This window comes from Ixodes scapularis, unplaced genomic scaffold, assembly GCF_016920785.2.
Source record: "Ixodes scapularis isolate PalLabHiFi unplaced genomic scaffold, ASM1692078v2 ptg000247l_1___fragment_3__unscaffolded, whole genome shotgun sequence".
Taxonomy (NCBI): domain Eukaryota; kingdom Metazoa; phylum Arthropoda; class Arachnida; order Ixodida; family Ixodidae; genus Ixodes; species Ixodes scapularis.
The window spans coordinates 1450483-1469712 of record NW_024609948.1 but is presented as its reverse complement, the minus strand read 5'-3'; the positions used below and the strand labels follow the sequence as shown (position 1 = coordinate 1469712).

General features: G+C 45.1%; 2 protein-coding genes across 2 annotated transcripts; one reads left to right on the top strand and one right to left on the bottom strand.

Moving 5' to 3' along the window:
- Positions 1-517: 517 nt before the first annotated feature.
- Positions 518-2947, bottom strand: LOC121833995. Its single transcript, XM_042287727.1, has one exon. It carries the CDS (start codon positions 2945-2947, stop codon positions 518-520), a length of 2430 nt encoding a protein of 809 aa, XP_042143661.1.
- A 1230-nt stretch (positions 2948-4177) lies between these two features.
- LOC121834003 lies at positions 4178-18881 on the top strand. Its single transcript, XM_042287732.1, has 9 exons — positions 4178-4717; positions 5726-5826; positions 6244-6435; positions 6677-6761; positions 10313-10462; positions 10801-11016; positions 12455-12629; positions 15980-16056; positions 18394-18881. Exons 1-9 carry the CDS (start codon positions 4571-4573, stop codon positions 18667-18669), a joined length of 1419 nt encoding a protein of 472 aa, XP_042143666.1. The 5' UTR covers positions 4178-4570; the 3' UTR covers positions 18670-18881.
- The last annotated feature ends 349 nt before the right edge of the window (positions 18882-19230 follow it).

The window sequence follows — 19230 nt, the reverse complement described above, 5'->3', positions numbered from 1 at the left end:
TGTCGCTGCGAAGCGTCGTGAACTGGGTGGGTTGGATAGTTTAATACATACCCCAGTGATAAACGCACAACGAAATGTTCCTTCAGCGTGCAATTGCGTGTCGATGAAACTTGACAGCACGGTGTGGTAGTGTTGATGAAACGATCAGTGTCAATGAAACGATCAGTGTCGATGAAATGTGTCACTAACGCAACAGGGACCCTTTTTACTGATGATTCTATGGAAGCTCTAAAAATGAGGACTGCAAAGTTTCCTCCAAGAAGAAGTTCGATATGTTTTCTATATGAGTCCGACTTTGCCAAGTAGACCCGAAGGAAAAGTTGGTGCGTGTTTGCCAGCAATACCTTAGGCCGCAACGCGAGTGGGGGTGCACGCGTCACATACCCGGGTTTCGAAGCATAAACATACAACTGACAGGGCCTCTGAGTGCAAGCAGAATGTTTAGTGCAACATTTATTCTTTCACATATGTACAATGTCTCTGAACAGACCACAGCAACTTCACTCGAGTGCAAACCTTACAGTACTTCCCATCTGGGCACAACTTCACTCTCATTGTATAAATCTAAAGCACAGTGAAGCGTGTCATCTTCTTCAGCCTTCACGAGTTTCAGCTCGCTAGACTTGCGCACCTGATAGCAAAACCTGTGCCGATCAAAACCTTCGCTCGTTAGCAATTCAATCAAAATGAATAGCTTGCGTTCGGCAACATACAGAGCTTCCACTCTACAGAAGTGTGGCTCGGCATCCTGGGAAGGTTTCACCAGGACAGTACCACACCGGTACTCACGGTGGTCGAGTGACGCACGCGACACCTGGCGCGCACTCAGTGGCAGGACTCCTTGAGCGCAAGGAGGTAGAGCGCTCTGCTCAACTGGCTTGCCAGATGGGGTCACGAGGTCAGAATCAAATGAAAACTCCTTCAGCTGGTGACTCAGCATCAGCTGATGCCGTGTTGACAGGGTTCGAGTGATGTTGCGGAAGTTCTTGACGCGCGAGGCGAGGCTCTTAAAATATTGATGCTTGGCCTCAAATCTCATTGACCAAAACTGTGGCAGCGGTCCAAGTTCTCGAATCAGTCTGGCGTAATGCACCAGGTAGTGCATCTTGGGAGTTATGGCTGCAGCACCATATCGCTGTGCAAAGTCCACGAGAAAGGTCTGCACAGTCGTCTCTAAGTACGGAAGGTACTCGCATGGTATTACCGTAGCAAAGACGATGTCCACAATCTCGCGGAACTGCAGATATAACTCCCAGTCCGCATCACCTTCTGGGACCAGGTCCCCAAGAATCAGACCCAGGAGTCTGAGAAGGCACCACTTTTCAGAAGCAGTGCCCTTCAGGTTCGCTTTGCTTGTCAGAAAGGACCTGTTCATTGCAACAGGCTTGTTCTTTTTGTCATTCCATCCGTACTCGAATGAAGCTATGTAATCCAAATCGCTGTATGCCAGCGTGCCCCCCTGAACTAATGCCTTCAAAACTTGTCGGAGAATGCACTCAAACCCCCCTTCCAAAATGTCATGCATCAGGTCGGGAGGCAACTGACGCGTGACGTCGAAGTAGGGCAGTTCCAGCAGTATGGAGCGTTCAGTGACACCATAAAGTTTCTTGTTGGCGATCGGATTAATAGCAATGGCTTGCAGGTGCTGCTCATGTGCCTGAGCTGAACGCAGGGCACAGGAATCCTCAGTTGTGACCTCTAGCAGACTTTTAGATGCCGCCATACAAAAGCGGCATACCCTGCCCTGACTAAAACAGCATGAAAACCCTCCAAGGCGGTTCATGGACAGATTGTCTCCACACACGCATAGCACAAACACTTGTGCATTGCGCACTGCTCCTCCGCTCGTGAACGTAAGCCCAGATGAGTGCAGTTCCTTAAGATCACTGATGAATGGCTTCAGAATGACGTCCAAGCCATACTGCTGTACATCTTCATACTTCACAAGGAGCACCAGGTAGATGGATCTCAGCTGTGACCTGTGCCTTGGATGCAGGTTCAGCAAGGTGAAATACACGGCGAGCAGCTTATGCACGCCCCGTTTCGCTCCTAGGGGGTTACATATCTCTACCTCGTCGCTGTATAGCATCAGAAAAATGGTGTACTGCACTCCTTCCGCAATAAGATCCCTGAAATCTTGGAACAGGAGCCCATCAGTGAAGTCAGCATACACCTTGGGGTCGTCACGGCGCAGTTGTGGTGTGTAGATTTGGGCAGCGATGTCAGGAACTTCGCACAGCTTTGCAAGGAGTCTCGGGACTGGAACATAGTGATAGCAGCCCCCTTCAGTACCGAGATCACATTTTACTGGCTCGACATATGGAAAATGTGTCTTTGCATATTGTTCTCTCATGTGTTTGCTTTGTATCCCCTCAAAAAGGCGGGGCAGGAACGAACATTCCAACAGTGAGATGGCATCTGGGGACAGAGTAGACGCATCAATCTTGGCTGCGATTTCAGCAGCATATGCCTTGATGATGCGCTCAAAAACAGGTTGCAGATTGCCGAAGATTTTTTCGGCCACAGTGTGTGCCAGTTTGTGGTTTTCAGTTGTGTTGAAAAAGAAGTTCCAAATAGCAGCTTTGGCTGCTGTCACAAAATCGCTGAACTCTTCTCTTTCTGGAGATCCGCTGCTTTGTTGCGGCTGGGGCGCTTGTGGCATTTCAGCATCGTCACTCAGAACCCCTTGGTCAGTGGCTGGGCAGTCCTGGATTTCATTTCTTCGGTCGCGGTCGAAGGCACTTCCAGTGCTTTCCAGCAGATCCCTGTGACACCGATAAAGGTGAGTTTTGTACGATGAAAACCGGTTGTAGCTATTTGTGCAACCGGCGATTCCACAATATACTGTGAAGTTGTCGTCACCGCTATGAACGACTCCGATGTGGTTGACCACCTTCGTGAACTGTTCAGAAAAGTATGGGCACCTTGGACAGTATCTTATTACCATTTTTCTTTACGGAACAATAAGCAACTTGTGAACGACACGTTAGTAAACCATGGTATTTGGTTTCGACGCGAAGGCACGTTGTCGAGTACTATTACAGTAGTTCACTGTAGTAACATTCAGCACCATTCACACCATGATACCACAGTGTTGCCAGACGGCTCCACAAAAAACCGCCAAATCGCTGGGGAGTATAGCCCAAATATAGCCAAAGCCAAATATAGCCTAACTAGCCATCCTTATCCATAAAACAAAATATAGCCAAAACTAAAAACAATTATTTTAAAGCCTTTTACTGTCAATTTTCACGCGCATACAAGACACGTTGCATTTTCTTTTTCAACCCTCAGGTGCACCACACTTTGTGCACATTATGTCCCTTATGAAGGTTTCAAAAATTTGTTTCGGAAGGATAAAGATCCGTGCAGCACTGACCCTTCCTTTGTAGGTTTTCAGAAATACAGAACAAACAAAGACAGCTTTATTGTGAAGTCCGGGAGATATGATCATACAGTAAAAGAACAAAATACAGAAGGAGAACAGTAAGAACACTGTTTCAAACCAGAACCCCAATATCTAACACGGACACCCGTCTCATTTTCTTTGTGTAGAATATGTGTGTCCCCCATTCCTGTTCACTGTGCTTTGTTGGGGTGGGCGACGACTGGAAGGTAGTCAATTGTTTAGCGGTGAAGCTGCGGACTTCTCATTCTTAGGAACTTGGGTGCCTAAGGATTCTCAAATATGGGCATCAAAGCAGCGTTTGGAAAGTTCAGTCTAGGTTCAGGTAGAAGACGTGCTACCGGGCCTGTGGCAATAGTGCAATTTGTTTGGTTAGCTCCACTGCACTGTGAGAAGACCGCTTGAACTCTGCAAGCATTGCCTCTGCGCATTGTGAAAACCCCGAAGTTTGAAACCAATTGGCGACTCCCTAGCCGGGGGGAAGGGGCAGAAGAATGATGTTTAGTTTTTTTGTTTTTTTTTGCCCGATCCCTTGAAGGTTATCCTGGTGATATCCCACGCTGCCTGGTGATAGTTAGGGGGTTGAAAAGGCGGGAGAAATCACGTTTTTGTCTTTTTAGACTTAAACTAGGTGGCGCAAGCTACCGCCCGTTACAAAGGGTATAGCCGTTAACATTTATCCACCCGCTAGCCGAAACTGGAGCCAAAATCAGATTGACTAGCAAGATAGCGAAAATGTTTTCTTATATTATTTTTGATTATGCAGTATTGAATTGGTACAATGTAACAAAGCAAAAACGCCTTATGACCCACAATTTTGTAATAAAAACATCACCACGAAAAACTAAAATTATCCAGTCCACGTGCAAGCCGCGGCTTGCGCGGCTTGCACGTGCGTGCTGAGACCAACGGTTGTGTGCCCGTAGCCCTACCGCCCTACATCCGGAAGCGACAACAAAAAAGGATCGGCGCGCGGTTTCCACAACGGCTGCGTGGCTGCTTTGTGGTTCAAAGCGAAAGCAGGGAACTACGTTGCTACGTTGGTTGGACTTTCTCGGCGTTCCCGCATCACCCTATCTTTTCCAAGTTCGGCGACGGTTTCCTCAGCTGTGGAGACCTCAGTTAACGAGCGTGGCTGGCGTGGCTTAACGCGGAAGTGGTGCAATGAGCGCGATTGAGTGCTTGGTGTCGTACGGCGCACACAAGATAGTTGTCGTTGTTGACGGAGAGCATAAGCGCGCCGATTTAATTCGGACCCCTGCTGGCAATGTGCTGTTCCAAGGAGTGGACCTGCAAACAAGCCACATCCAGGTGAGCTCACTTACGTCATTTGTGCTTTGTGCGGGGTCAGCGTGGGACCGGGCAGCACTTGTGTAAGAGTGCGGTACGATGAAGAACGAACTTGAAGCTCCGAATCCAGCACGCGCTCATGGCCATTCTCCGCGTGCACGCTTTTGTAACCAAGGCTACAAAGCTCTCGCTGGAAGTGGAGCTTTAGTACGTTCTTAAACTTTGTGGCAATGAAGTCAAAGCTATGTGCGATCACGCAACTTGAGCGCCGATTAAGACTGTGCAGGGGCTATCCTCGTCGGATTCGCGGCAGAAAGTTGCCCGCGAGAATCTGCGTCTCCAACTAAGCAAACGGCACCAAGCGTTTGAAATGCCAAGCCTGGGTCTCGCGCTGGTGCGCCCTTCTACATAAAATTGTTTGGTCAAGCACATGCTTTTAGGCCCTCTCTAAACTGCTTCGTGATTTCTCCACCACATGACCGAACAGTTTATGTAAAAAGGCGCATTAGCACGAGACCCTCGCTAGACATCTTGGCATTTCAAGCGCTTGGTGCCTTTTGCTGAGTTGGAGCTCGCCCGTTCGATGCTCATTGAAATCGAAACGGGTTCATGCGTGGATCGAATACAGGATCACTAAACTTTTCAGCGCTAGCCCTTTCTACGTGTTCTGAGCTGTTGGAAGTAATCTTATGACTATGCCCACAGTGTAATTTTTCTTTTGTAAAAATTTACGCTGAACTACACACCGGCTCACTGAAAATTTCCTTTCATATTTTTTGAACCAAGTAATGTCGTGTTCTTAAACTTCAGCATTTTGTACAGGCAGCTAGCGTCAGGGTATGGCGGAGGAGTATCAGCTTTCTGCGATGCATCACCACTTGTGACCAGGAGGCCGTTTTAGGATATGGATACGTGTAGGCCCGTCAGAGATTTTTGTGAAGTGTTCTCTGGTTTTACTTGTGCATACCTTAGGTTACGTGTGTTGACAGTGATGCCTATAACTTTCCTTTCATTCTTTTGTCGCACAAGGTATACCATCCTCGGTATAAAACAGATGTGGACCTCATGGAGGGCACGATCCTCGAGGATGCAGCGCTGGTAACCATTTCTTTGGATGAGTCACAGTTCAGGTGGGTAAAAATGCTTGCAAAGACTGAAGCAGTCAGGCATGTGTGCTTCAAGTGCTGTTATCAGGACTGACAACAACGATGCCTCTGCAAGAAAATGTTCAAGACTGTCTCTGTAGCATAATTGGGCTCAACTTGTTTTTGACATCATGTATAGATGCTGGCTTTTAGCAGTTGAAACCGAGTCTTCTAGGTAGAAACAATGCAGCTATAGTTGTTTGCACTTTTGACATGTTTTGGTTTCCCTGTGGGATAAAAGATAACATATACACGTGTCTGTGTGAACAAGTTATGACCTAAAATTTGGTTCCTGTACTTCAAAACAAATTAAATCAAGGGCATTCTTTTATTCAAAATTGTTCAGTGTTTTTTTTTTCTTTATTTTTACTGAAGCGAATATGTTTTATTTTATATATCTAGAATCATGGATGTCGTCATTCAAGAGGACTCTGCACCATCGAAAGCTCCGTCGAAAGCTCCATCGGAATACAGGTTTCCAAAAGTGCCATTGGACATCGCGCAGGCATTACAAAAACACACGAGGGGGCAGTACCTGCCTTGCCGATCGAGGATCATTCAGTGGCTCTTCCACGACCTGTGCCTCTACGACCTGTAAGTTCAAGTTGGGACTGAACTAACTCCTAATTTAGTGGCTCAAATGAGCACATGTGCATATTTTGTTTTTATTCTTTAGACAGCTCTTTGACAAATCAACACAAATCCAATCTTCATATTTTGGCTCTCTGGCAGGAAACACTGGGCACGCTTCTTTCTTCATCATAAATGGTGATTAATGCTCCTATTCATTGATTTTTCCAATTGATGGCACTATGTCTCTCCTTTACTTGTGCAGGTACCCGGATAAGCTCTATGCCGAGGCCGCAAGGTGCCTTGTGGAAAACTTCCCAACTCTGAAGGACACCACAGGATCTGGTTTTGTGAGTAACTAGATGCAATTTCACTTTAATTATTAGCCTGCACTCATTTAAACAAATGTGTACGAAGTACTCGCCAAACATTTAAAGGACACATGCAAAGGAAAAAAACTTTTTTTTTAAATGGCTTACGTGGAAAAAGGATGTCATAAAACGATTTTACAACGAAGAAAAAGTGATTGGTGCTTACACTAGGTGCTGGGAGTCCCCATCTAAGAGTGCATGCAAGGGCTCTAGCCGCTAGGAAATGGTTATACACCCCGTGCGGGACCTCTAAGGGGCGCTTTGAAAACCGCACGCAGCGCCACTTGCAGTGCGGCTGGAGGCAGTACTGAGAGTCGTAGCAGAAGACTTTGGCTCTTTGCTTCGGAAGCTATGGCGGCGCAAGTGCCCGTGGCAGGAACATTTGTCCTTCGAGCTGGTTTTAAAGATATTATAGTGGGATCGTTCTTCCGCGATGCCACACAAAGAAAGGCAAAAAACTTAATTAAAGTTTTTTGCCGAACGGTTTGCTATGGCGACGTCAGTCTTTAAGGTCAAATGTGTGCGTCTCGCAAGAAGCTTACTTCATAATTATTTAGTTATAGCCCCTTCCCCTTGCAAACCCGGAGCGCTCGCAGATTCAGAACTTCGAGCATCCAGTCGCGAGCAATCTCAGCGGCACACGCAGCAGCCAAGCGGAGATGCTCTGTCCAGCGTCGCCGTCACCGCCTGCCTCGCTGCCAGCCGAGACCTCCGACGCTCAGATGCCCCGTGATCGGAAAGCCGTCCCGGGTGAGGGCGGTTTTATCTGAAATGCAAAACATACCGCTTGGTTCTACAGCCTTTGACTCTTCCCACGAAATAATAACCAAGGATGCTCAGCGCTCTCGTGTACGTATACGCGCATGTTGATTCCAGCTTCGGGTACTTGGCGCGAACGTCACCACAGACGGCGGTCGGCATGGTCGGCACCGCTTAGTCGACATTCGAACAGCTTGTAAAAAAGACACATCCAACTGATGTTGTCATATCGAAAAGTACTGCTACCGTAACCGGCGCAATCGCTGTCGTGTAGCTGTGACAGAAACGGCATAGAAATCAAAACCAATGTATTGCGAGTGGCTGCAAATCAAACTTCACGCGTGCGAGCGTATGCGCCGTCGCTATATAGCGAGCACCTCCCAACCGCTCCCTGCACTCCACCTCTTTCGGGCAGAGTGGTTCGAGTTGCACAGCGAGCGCCCGACCGTCTCCAGATCTGCAAGTGACACAGACACACATCGCTCGCGATTTTCAAGGGCCACAGGGATCCGCTTGGCAAGCGCGCCGAGCGCTCCGGATTTGCAAGGGGAAGGGGCTATTAGGTTGTCACGCCTTCATGCTCAGAAAGTGATTGGTGCTTACACAGTACCCGTGTACTTGCAAAACGTTAAATCCTTTTAGATTTACTGATGACCCAGATGCAACCGCGGCGTTCCTATGTTGTGACCGCGGCTTCGGTTCATGACGATTTGCAGTAGAGTCGCCGCGTCTCACGCAATGCTTCACTTAAATTTGTCGCTGCAGTGTAACAACCTCTTTCTTTGTTTATCTTGCTTGCCAAAACGTAAGCCTGATTTACACATGCATGTTCGAAGCGACCAAAGCGACTACAAACAACAAAAACTGGCTGGAGTGATGAGCCTAGCAATGCTCCAAGCTCGTCGTTCCGGTCGTTTGTAATTGCGGTCGGGTCGAACGTGCATGTGTGAATTAAGCTTTGAACTTTGGCATGCACTTCTATCATTACAGGGTCCGCACAGTGCACTTATGCGGGCCGCAAAGCCGGGCTTTGTTTTTTCCGGCAGACCCTGTAGTTTTAATAGCCCTGCTACTCTTCGTTGTACCTTCATTCTACCAAGTACTCGTAGCGCTGCGGTGCCGCAAAGTTTTTTTATGTGATTAATATCCTAGCTAACTCAATCCACTTTTAAATGGTCCTAGCAAATAAAATAAAACCTGCACAGCTCTGGCTGTCCTTGCATTGTATTCCCAAATTTTGTAAATCTGGCATTTTTATAGTGAGAAAGCTCAGGGGTAGACTCATTACAATGTTCCCTCAATTTTGTTGAGTATTAAAATTTCTTGCATGCATGTTTCTTTTCTCTTCAGCTAGACGACAGCAGGAACATCACGCAAACTCACTGCACTTGTAGAGGTGGTGTCTAATTTTCGTAAAATGTACAAATTGGTACTAATTTTACGATTTTACAAATCTTGCTTTACATCTTACAAAAAATAAAAATTATAAAAAAAAATTTGTAACATCTTTTTTTGTATAATTGTTGCTGGCGGTATCTTGCACCACCACAAGAGGGCGATACGTACCGTCCATGGCAGCGTCATGGTTTTTACTATCTGTCTATCCGGTGGTCATGTATCCAAAACCAATCCAAAGCCCAAAGCCTTTGTTCGTGTGTTCGACAGCGCTTGTTGGTTCGGCGTGTTCAGACGTGGTTGGGCGTTTCTGGTTCGGCCAGTTTCGAGGCGAGGAGTGCGGCCTCTGTGTTTGTTGCACATGTAATCGTAGCATTCCCCTGGTCGCGGGGGCTTCGCGGCTCAATGGCGAACTCCAAACCTCAAAAGAGGTACTTTCAGGTGTTCATGAAGCCCTACACGGTGGAATTCCCGTGCCTCATGCCGTATAAAAAGGGAGAGAAGTTTGGATTCTGTAACACGTGCATGTGTGATGTAAGCGTTTCGCACGGTGGCAAGGCTGACATTAAGCTGCACATCGTTTCGCGTAAATCTCCCGGCGGTGGCGGAAGTTTTACGAATTTGAAAGTTCACAGGTTGGCAGGTATGCTGCTGCTGAATGCTTTCACATGTTCAGCAGCGCGGATTACTGCCATACGACAAATTCTTTCATTGCATTTTTCCGAAAACAGTGTACTGTTGTTGCTGCCCGACAAAGCGCAGACGAGTTGAGAAACTGTGAAACTACGTCCCCGTGGGGCATGACGTGTACCTGTTGGTACAACCTACCACGCAGCAATTCATGATGCCAATTAACAGCGCATTAACGACGCAGTGGCGGCTCCGCGGCGGCAGAATTGGTATGGCAGCGGCAGCGGCACGGCGAGGTTTCCCTCTACTAGGATTCTCGAAGCCTATCTTCTCTGACAGCTGCGTGGCGGCACATCAGCTGCCGTACATGGAGTGTATGGACGTTTAAGGGATGGAGGAAGGTTCTACGCTTTCAAACATGGCGGCCTCAGTGAATGGGCGGAGATGAGGGTTCTGCGGCTGAACCGAATTTATTGATGAAACTATCGCATTTACAAAACAAAGTTGGAAGATATGTAATAACGTCAAATGGGTTTCAGCAGCATAGTTTCAAGCAAATGGTCTTTAATAGCTTGGTTAGGTGAAGTCCTCTTATTCAGTGTGTTGCTAGAATGTGATATTATGGTAGATATGTTTCTTAATACATGCCCATGTGAGATGTGATGTGCTGTATACAAGAGATACCATTTTGCCAGGATTATTTTTAAACAAGCTCTCTGAAATTCTTTTTTTGTGGGTACATCCAGGACTCCTGGCGCGTTGCCATGCGATATAAAGCAAAACGTGAACGGTCAAAGCTGCGGATGCAGGACAACACTGAAAAGCAGGCTTCACCGCGGAATCAGCCGCGGGCATCGAGGGACCCTAACCCAAAGCGGGTGACGAGGCCTGGGACGGTAGGAGAGATTGTTTCATGGAGACTCTTTTCTATTTTAATGGGGCACTAAAGTGCTTTCTTTACATCCTCGTTTTATGGTCACGAAGGTAGAAGAAGCATCCCAAAATATCTAAAATTACTAACATGTGCGGCCAATTTGCATATTAAAAAAAGTGATCAAAGATCCTGACATCGTTGACACAGAATGACTGACGGCGCTCGTCAGCTACTCGCAAGTGATGGGTTCCCACGTGGAGTCATGACCATAAAACGAGGTTTCAAAAAGCACTTTAGTGCCCCTTCAAGAATTGGTAAGCCTTGATACTAATTTTTTTACTTTTGTGTAATATATTTCAGAACATAGTGCTGCCAGCACATGGAGAGGATGCCGAAAGCCTGCAGGGCCATATCATCAACATGGAAAAAGAACTGCGAAAAGCAAATCCAAATGTCGCCTATGTTTCCGACTCCATGTCGAGGACACTTGCTACACGGCGGGCATGGATAACCACTGATCACCCAAGTGTGGCAGCCATTGTTGCAAAATACCCTGCTTTTGAACATAGCAGTTTTGTAAGTATTATTGAAGGTAGGATTTTAAAAGGGCTGTGCAACTATTTTAACATTAAAAAGAATTCTTAGTTTGTAATTTTTAGATTGTTTACCTTGTCAAGTGATAGAAGTAGCTTCTCTTTCCTCGGAAATAATGCCATAACTTTGAGGAATCGAAAAATGAAAACGGACTATTTCTCTATCTGCATTCGCAACGTGGCGGCAGTGTGAAACATGTAGCACTGCATTACTGAGGGATGATGTTATAAGTGTCCTCTCTGTTGGGATGGTGGCACCATCTCCTTGTGTTGGACTAAAACCATGTTCTACGCTCTTTTGCCTGTCGTGCGACCTTGACGTCAGTGGTGCTCATATCTTACTTGCGTCACTACCACGGGAACCGGACGTCTCCTCGAAATTAAAAAAGCGTCTTACGTTTGAATCTTTTTTTTTTTTTTTTTTTTAATGAAAATTTGGGCTTGTAGGAAAAAAAACTGTTTTCTATTCTAGAGATGGTGAAGACTAACTCCCAGGCTTAACGTCCCAAAGTTCGAAAATTGTTGCACAGACCCTTTAAACAGGCACTGAAGACCGTTTTGAGATCCTCATTTTGAGGTCATAACTAGGGTTTGGTGTTTTCGGTTCAAAGCGATAAAAGTATGCCGAATTAACTTTCGGAAATTCGGTTGATCCAGTCTTCCTGTGTCAAGTTTGCTCTTGTCCTCTCAAGATAGTCTCAACTGCTGGCATTGTATTTTATTCCTTTGATTTTTTCTCAAAGAGAAAGAGGGCAGGTCATCTTGTCTGATCTAATTCAGGTTGTATTGTAGGGGACACCGAAAAAAAACACGCTACTATCTAGCACACACCATCACGCTTCCACTTTGGTTAAAAGAAATTCAGTTTGCTGCTGTACGAGCATGTTGCCAGTAGAAACTAACCAGCTTTGGCAGTCCTCAAAATGGGAAGGAAGAGAAGGCATGCCAAAAATGATCATTGTCTAGAACAGCACATAGAGTCTGCGCACCACATCAAAGTGAAAACTACACTGTCCTAATTTCTTTAAGGAAAGTTGAAAATACAGCAACAGATAAAATAGTTAAGTGCCTAATGTACTGCACTTTGGATGGACAAGCATAAAAAGAGTGTATTTCATCATTACATATTCATAGACAAAAACCGGTTAACTTGCATCTGTAATATACTTACCAATAAAAACCAAAACATCATTATTCAGCAAGGTTTCGTAGCACCATGTGTCCGTCTGCAACAACGGTAACTCACAATCTTTGATCACTTCATTAATAAGGCGATCCGCCGCGTGTGAATGTAATTGCGGGTTTTTTAGGACGCTTAGAACTCGTAGACAGAGTTATGATCATAAAAGCACTTTAGTGCCCCTTTAAGTGTTCCAGAAACACAGTTCACTTGCCTTGACATCTTTTCTTTTTTAATACAGTTGCAGCAAGAGTTTACTGCTGTGACAAGCAAGTCAATGGAGGTCAGCTTGGCGGCCTGCCTGTCCGAGAGCTGCCTGCGGATCTTGGATGCCGCTAGGAAGAAGCGACACCTGTGTAGCTTTTTCGAGGATCTGGACCGACGGGTCGCACAAGGGGACAAAGGCCCGGAAGATGGTAGGACTTGATGGTTCAAATAACTTGGGGTTGATAAGATGGATACTGCAGGAAGGCTACAATGCTCAGTCTTCCTGTGCTTAATCTTTGTTTAGATAGATTAGGTAGAAAGGAGAGAAATGTACTATTTGGGCGTGTTGGTAGCTTTTATACACTTAGAAAGAGGAGACACATAAGAGATGACACAGACAGGACAATCTTTCACCTTTGACTACATTTCTTTTAGACTTCAAGCACGACGTACAACCATTCTGTGGGAAGAAGATAATGGGTAATTGCTTGGGGGAAGGGGGCACAAAACGATTGCAAGCCAGGTGGAATGCGAAGGTATGGACACGAATAACGCTGCTTTGGATTCCTAACATGCAATTTTTATTCACGGGGGAAAATGCCCTGGCTGCGCTCCTAATTTCGCTGCCATGACGAATTTGGGGAGCCACTGCAAGTTTGTCAGAGAAATAATCTAGGCTTTTTGGATGTTGACTGAGCCCACAGAATATTAGGTTCCCCACCCATCTCTCTATAGCAAAAAGGATTAGCCATTCTGAGGCTGACAATGGACGTTGAGCATTGAAAAACACTGTAAGGCAATGAGTTCAGCAGAGTCTACTACGCAGACGCCCCTTCTCGCTGTAATTCCCATCTGCCCCCCCGCCCCTTCCGCTTAGAAGCATCTTTGTATGCCAATCCTTTTGCCCCCCCCCCCCCCCCCGTCTGACTTAAAGGGGCCCTGCAATCATATTTAGGCGTCTACCTTTTTTGTGGTTTCCAGGTCTCTTGGGGTTCGGGCAAGCCAGCAGGCACGGAGAGAGTAACTAAATATGAGTGCGTCATATTTTAACCGGACGACGCGGAACCTCCTCCACCGACGAGGGCGACTCGCGTTGGCGAAAGCGCGCGATATCTGACGTCTTTGGTCCTGGGCTTACTGCTGGTCAGAACCGCTAAAATCTTTTTTTTAGTCGAGATACAAAATATAAGTGTCGCGAACCGTTTCAGTTATGTATGAAAGTAGTTTTTGTTCTGTAAATGAGATCAGAAAAGAAAAAAAATGCAGTTTATAAAGTACGGAAACAAGAAATGACCCGTCGACATACCCTCCACCAAGCGGCGAAAAAAACGGCGCATACTAGAAAGGGCTAGTGCGATGAGGCGCCGACGAACGGCGTGCGTAGAAAGGTCCCGGATGTACGCGGCGGCGCTGTGGTCGAGGATCCGACCGGTTCCGAGCGTCCAGAAGGCTTTCGGCGCCGGCTTTGCTGGCGGTTTTGCCATTTGGCGGTATGGCAGCGCGAAGTGGCTCCCGTTCTGCACTGATATTTACCCCGTGTTTGCTGTCGTTTGTGGCCAGTGAAGTGTTATGCCGAATTAGTCTTTAATCGTGCAGCAAATGCAATGCGAGCCGCCCTGACCGCCTGCTTCATACAGCCGATCCAACGGGCGCTTTAGTGGCGCCCTCTCGAGCCGTCGACACGGAGTACGGCAGCCGTGAGCGCTCGATGAGCTCACTATCCCTCCTCTAGTTCACGGCCGCTCAAGCCAGGACCTACTACGTTATGAAGGAGGTTATTTTTTGCTTGTTTTTGTGATTCTAATTTGCCTAAAACTTTTAAACTAAAGCGAAATTTGAGAAAAGAAAAGTTTCATTAAGTTTCTACGTTCAGTGCGCTCAGGATCGGTGCAAATTAAAAATCAGTCAAAAAGTTGTTGCAGGGCCCCTTTAAGCATTTTCCTATTCCCTTTTTCCCATGGAGTGGGGCACCATGCTTGATAAATGTAGTTAAAGTTGAAAGATGGTCCCATCTGTGTCGTCCCCTATTCATTTCCTCTTTCTAGTTGTTTGAGAGAAATGTTGCATGTGCTCTGTAATAGTTTGTTATCTAGTCTCAATAGTATTAAGTTTGAGCCAACATGCCTTATTCGCATTGAGACCTAGACTTAGTTGTGTGGAAGCGTGCTCTTGCTTGTCTATGGTTTCCTATGAGGCATGTGGTAATGAAAGTTGGCTACCGTATTTATTCGAATCTAGGCCGGCCTGATTCTAAGCTGACCCCAGAAAGTTTGAAGCCAGCAAAAACAAAAAAAAAACTAGCCTCGAATGTAGGCCGAGCCAAAAGACTAGGACACCATTCACAAAAATGAGACATTTATTGGACATGAAGATGTTCAATCTTCATGTTCACCGGATTATGAAGAGGCTGTGGTGACGGCCTTTCACCGGACCACGAAAAGGCCGTGGCGACGGCCTTTAGTGGTCCGGTGAAATCCATCCTCGTTGCGGCGCACTCAAATATCCTCTCCCGTTGCCTCCTGCAACGACGGACAGTTCTTTCATCCATGCTGAAGTCCCGCCCGGCTTCAACGTTCGACGACAACTCTGCGGCTGAAACAACTTTTCTTTTAAAAGCGGAACTATAATGGCAAAAAAACGCCATGCCGCACGCAGGCGTGCGGCGTGGCGTTTCAAGTATTAATGCAGGTGATACTTGATAGTGGTGATACTTGATAACTCCCCATCTACTTAAGTGGCTACTGGCTCGGCTAGTAATGGCTACAATACTTTCTTTTCTAGGTGGCGCCAGCTGCGCGCCACTTTAATTTTACTTGGAAATTGGCACATGTTTTAAAAACCTCGAATCTAAGCTGACACTAGAGTTTGATGTATTGGTATTGGAAAAGACTATCGGCCTAGATTCGAATAAATACGGTAAATCAGGAAAAATTACCAGTGAAAGTGGCGTGGCAGTCTGGACTGAAGGCGATGGTTATGCATCGGCACAGCCATGCTAAATAATGTTGCCCAGAGTTTGTCAGGGAGTTTTATCAAAATAGTCGGGAAGAAACTTGGAAAAGTCAGGAAATTTGAACTCAGTAATTTGGTAGACACCCTGGGTAATTCCCTTATGTCCACAAAGCAGCTGGGTTCCAGGCATTTACACTAAAAACACGGAAAAGGGTACAATGCACAAGCTCTTAGCTTGAAGGGTTGATTTCAATGCACAAGCACGTGCATTACATTCGGGCCTACCTCAGCCTCAACCTCACGTCTGTAGCATTCTAGTAGCTAAGAGCAAAACCTAGTTTCCGAGTAAGAGTAAAATAGATAGTTGTACGCCTTTTCATCATATCAGCCATGATGCTTGTATATCGAAGAGAGTAGAGGTTTTCATATTCTGAGGCAGCATAAGCCAGAAATATTCTTAAGCAACCTTCTGGTTCAGGAGCATGACCTGCTCATACTTTGTGCTGTGTTTTGCCATTTTGTGACTTGTACAGCCAATGTCCTTGAGCCATTTTATGTTTTCGTGGGCAGTTTGTACTAAACGTCATCATGGCCTTTATCATTACAGAAGTTTTGACAACGGCTGCTCTTTATGTATTGCCGTCGTTGGTTAAGGAGAGAAGCTCTGCCTTTCTCTACCCACATGTAAGTTTCAGGGACCAATCTTGTTCTTCACAGTTTATAATGTAATTGCAGCTTTTTAAATGACTTTGAAGCAGTCTATATACATTCTTACCTGGCTCTTATAAGGCGGCACTAAATTTCTTTTTATGGTGGTAACTTCATCTACACACTCTAAGGTTTTAAAAACCCTGAATTGTGTTGTGTGGGAATATTTATGCAGCGCGGTTTTTGTCTGCATTCAAGTGATGCGACATGTCTCGCACTGTAGATGAGAAATTTAGCCAAAGCAGTACAACCGCCAGCCTGGGGTCTTTACGTACGTAATGCAGTAGTGAAACACGAACGTGTGCCGGTACGATGCTCATCCAGATTGAAACGGGTAGGGGTAGGGACTGAACCCAGGATCCCTGGATTCTGCAGTGCAAGCTTTCGCTACACATACTCCTAGCTGCGACACGGTGCGCTAGGCCACCGATCCCCCCTTAAAAACCTTGGAATTGCAATAATCTGTGGCTTATTCCCATATTCATACCTGCCAACTCTTCTGAGTTTCCGAATTTTGCTTCAAATCTTACGAAAACATTTTATTTATTTATTTATTTATTTATTTTTAATTCGTTGTTGGCAGTATCTTGCACCACCACAAGAGGGCGATAGGTACTGTCCACGGCAGCGTCGTGGTCCTTACCGTCTTTACTATCCGTGTATCCGGTGGCCACGGATCGGTCCACAGGTTGGCAGGTATGCATATTAGAAAGGTGACCAAACATCGTTACACGCCCCTTGTTCTGAGATATATTGCAGAGTGAAGTTGCCAAGAAAAAGGGAGCTCCTCGACTAATTGCAAGCAATAGCCTGCGGTTACCCATTTTATGACCTTGCCACACATTTTTTTATCAAGTTGACAGCTCATCATCAGAAGGTCTCTGTTGTAGATACAGTCTTTTGGGTATTGTGTCCAAGGTTGGCTTAAGGGTTAAATCTGTCTTCTTTTGGGGGACTGGATTTCGTGTGTTAAGTGACCAGCCGTTCGAAGAAAATGTTTCGATTGTTTTCATTGCCTGAAACGGCTAACAACTATGTATGAGGGCAGTTTCAAAATTTCAGAGCAAACAATGACCTAGATTTATATTGTAATTAGAGTTCTAGCTGGTTGCAGTGATTATATGTAGTGGCCATAGCTCTGAAACATTACGCATTACTTGGACAAATAGTGTCGTATTTCTCGGCTTTACATTGTCATGCTCTAGGCATATACGTTTAGTGTCCTGATTGTCACAATTTCAAATGGCATTTTCATACTCCCCATGCCTGCACTGATCACTGAACAAGCACATTTGAACTTTAATATGCATGTACATGGTAACTGAAAAAAGAAACAATTCGTTTTCCAGAACAATATTATCCCCCAAAAAATTATTTTGAGTTAGAAACCGAATAACGTGTGCCGAATTCAACAGAACTGAAAACGCTAAACCCCATGTATATTGCATCGGACGCTGTAGGAATATTTAGGATCCATTTGAGAACTCAAAATGCCAAAAATATTAGAAGAATTACTATAGCACATTGAATTTCAATGCTGTGTGTCCTCACTTCCTACTCTTCTTACTGCTGTTATTTTTTTTTTGCATTTATCTCTGCATTTTTACTTAGGTGCTTGCATTAATTTTTATGTCTGCTGTAGTAAGTGCTTTGGAAGTGTACATATATGATTTTATGTAATCCTGCTTTTTTGCACCATGCAGATTTGGTAAATTATACACAAAATGTGTGCATCTTAAAATTTTGAGCTCTGCGAAACCGGAACATACCTATCTTTGTCTTGCACTGCTGTAAGCTGCGGCAAACCATGACATTATTGCCATGGTGACCGTAGCTGACTTGGCATGGCATTAGTAAAAAAGAGAGCGTGGTAGTGGTAGCAGAGGAATGTGATAATGCACCTTGCACTACATTGTTGTGCTCAGTGCGCAACAGCTTAGGGCACGTAGAGTGGTAGGTCATATTGCGGAACCCAGGGAGACATTGTTCAATTTCTGTCTATTTTAATCTGAATGAGCATCATACTGGCATTTGTTTGTGTATCTACTATGTGAGCGTATTCTCAATCCTATGTTAGCAGTCTTACTGTGCTCACCAAATCACCCATCTACTGCAGAGAACTTATCTGGCCCTTTTGAGGGCTGACTAACTTCATGTTGTCTAAACATCTGCGCAACACAACTTTTTGGGTGGATTGCTTGGCACTTTGTCTCACTTATACAATAACATAATTACAAAAGAAAATATAGAATTTGGAAATGTGTGCCATGGTATTTGTTAATATAATGCTTATTTTTTTTTACATTTCTTTAGGACCCAGACGCACTTCAAGCGTACCCAGCAGTGAGCTATGAGGAGAACATCTATGAGTCGTCATCGTTCGTTGTGACCGTGGATGGACTTCATGTTAAGGAAGACTCGCTGCTGGCTGCAATTACAACCATGACTGCCATGTATTGGGTGTTCAATATGGAATTTAGTCCAAGAGCCTCCAAGACAATGCAGTTAATGTCACATGTGTTTGGGGTTAATTCTGGCATCCCAGCTAGCCCTTTGGTGCGGGTGGCCATAGGTATTCTTTGTGGCTAGGTTATCCCACCGGCAGCTGTACACCTTGTAAAGGTTTCTTTTTTATGAATTTCAGGCCAAATTTTAATGAGAAAACTTTGCACCACAGAGCAAAGAGGTTGATCTCATTTTTCTATCTAAAACAATTAAGGTGGGAGGCTGGTCTTTAACTTTTCGTTTTTTATTTTTCATTTATCGGGCTGAACTTTAGTATACTTATGTATTTCTGAGTGATGATTTCAAATAAGCAATTAGTTTTCAGATAGCTTCATTAGATTTTGAGTTATTAATAGATTTATCATTTTAACTAGGTCCTCCTTACGGGCCGTTACCATAAAATTGTCAGAATATATCAGAAATATCTATAGAATTGCATTGACCAAGACATGTTTTGTGCGGTGATGCTATTTTAAGCCTGATTTAATGATAATACATCGGTAAAAAAACATTTGCAATCAAGTTGCACAAAACGGGAGGCTCTATCTTTTTGAGACTAATTAATTAAAATTATTGTATGAGCTATAAAGCAACAAAAATAGCATCACCGCACAAAACATCACTTGGTGATTTCAATTCTATAAA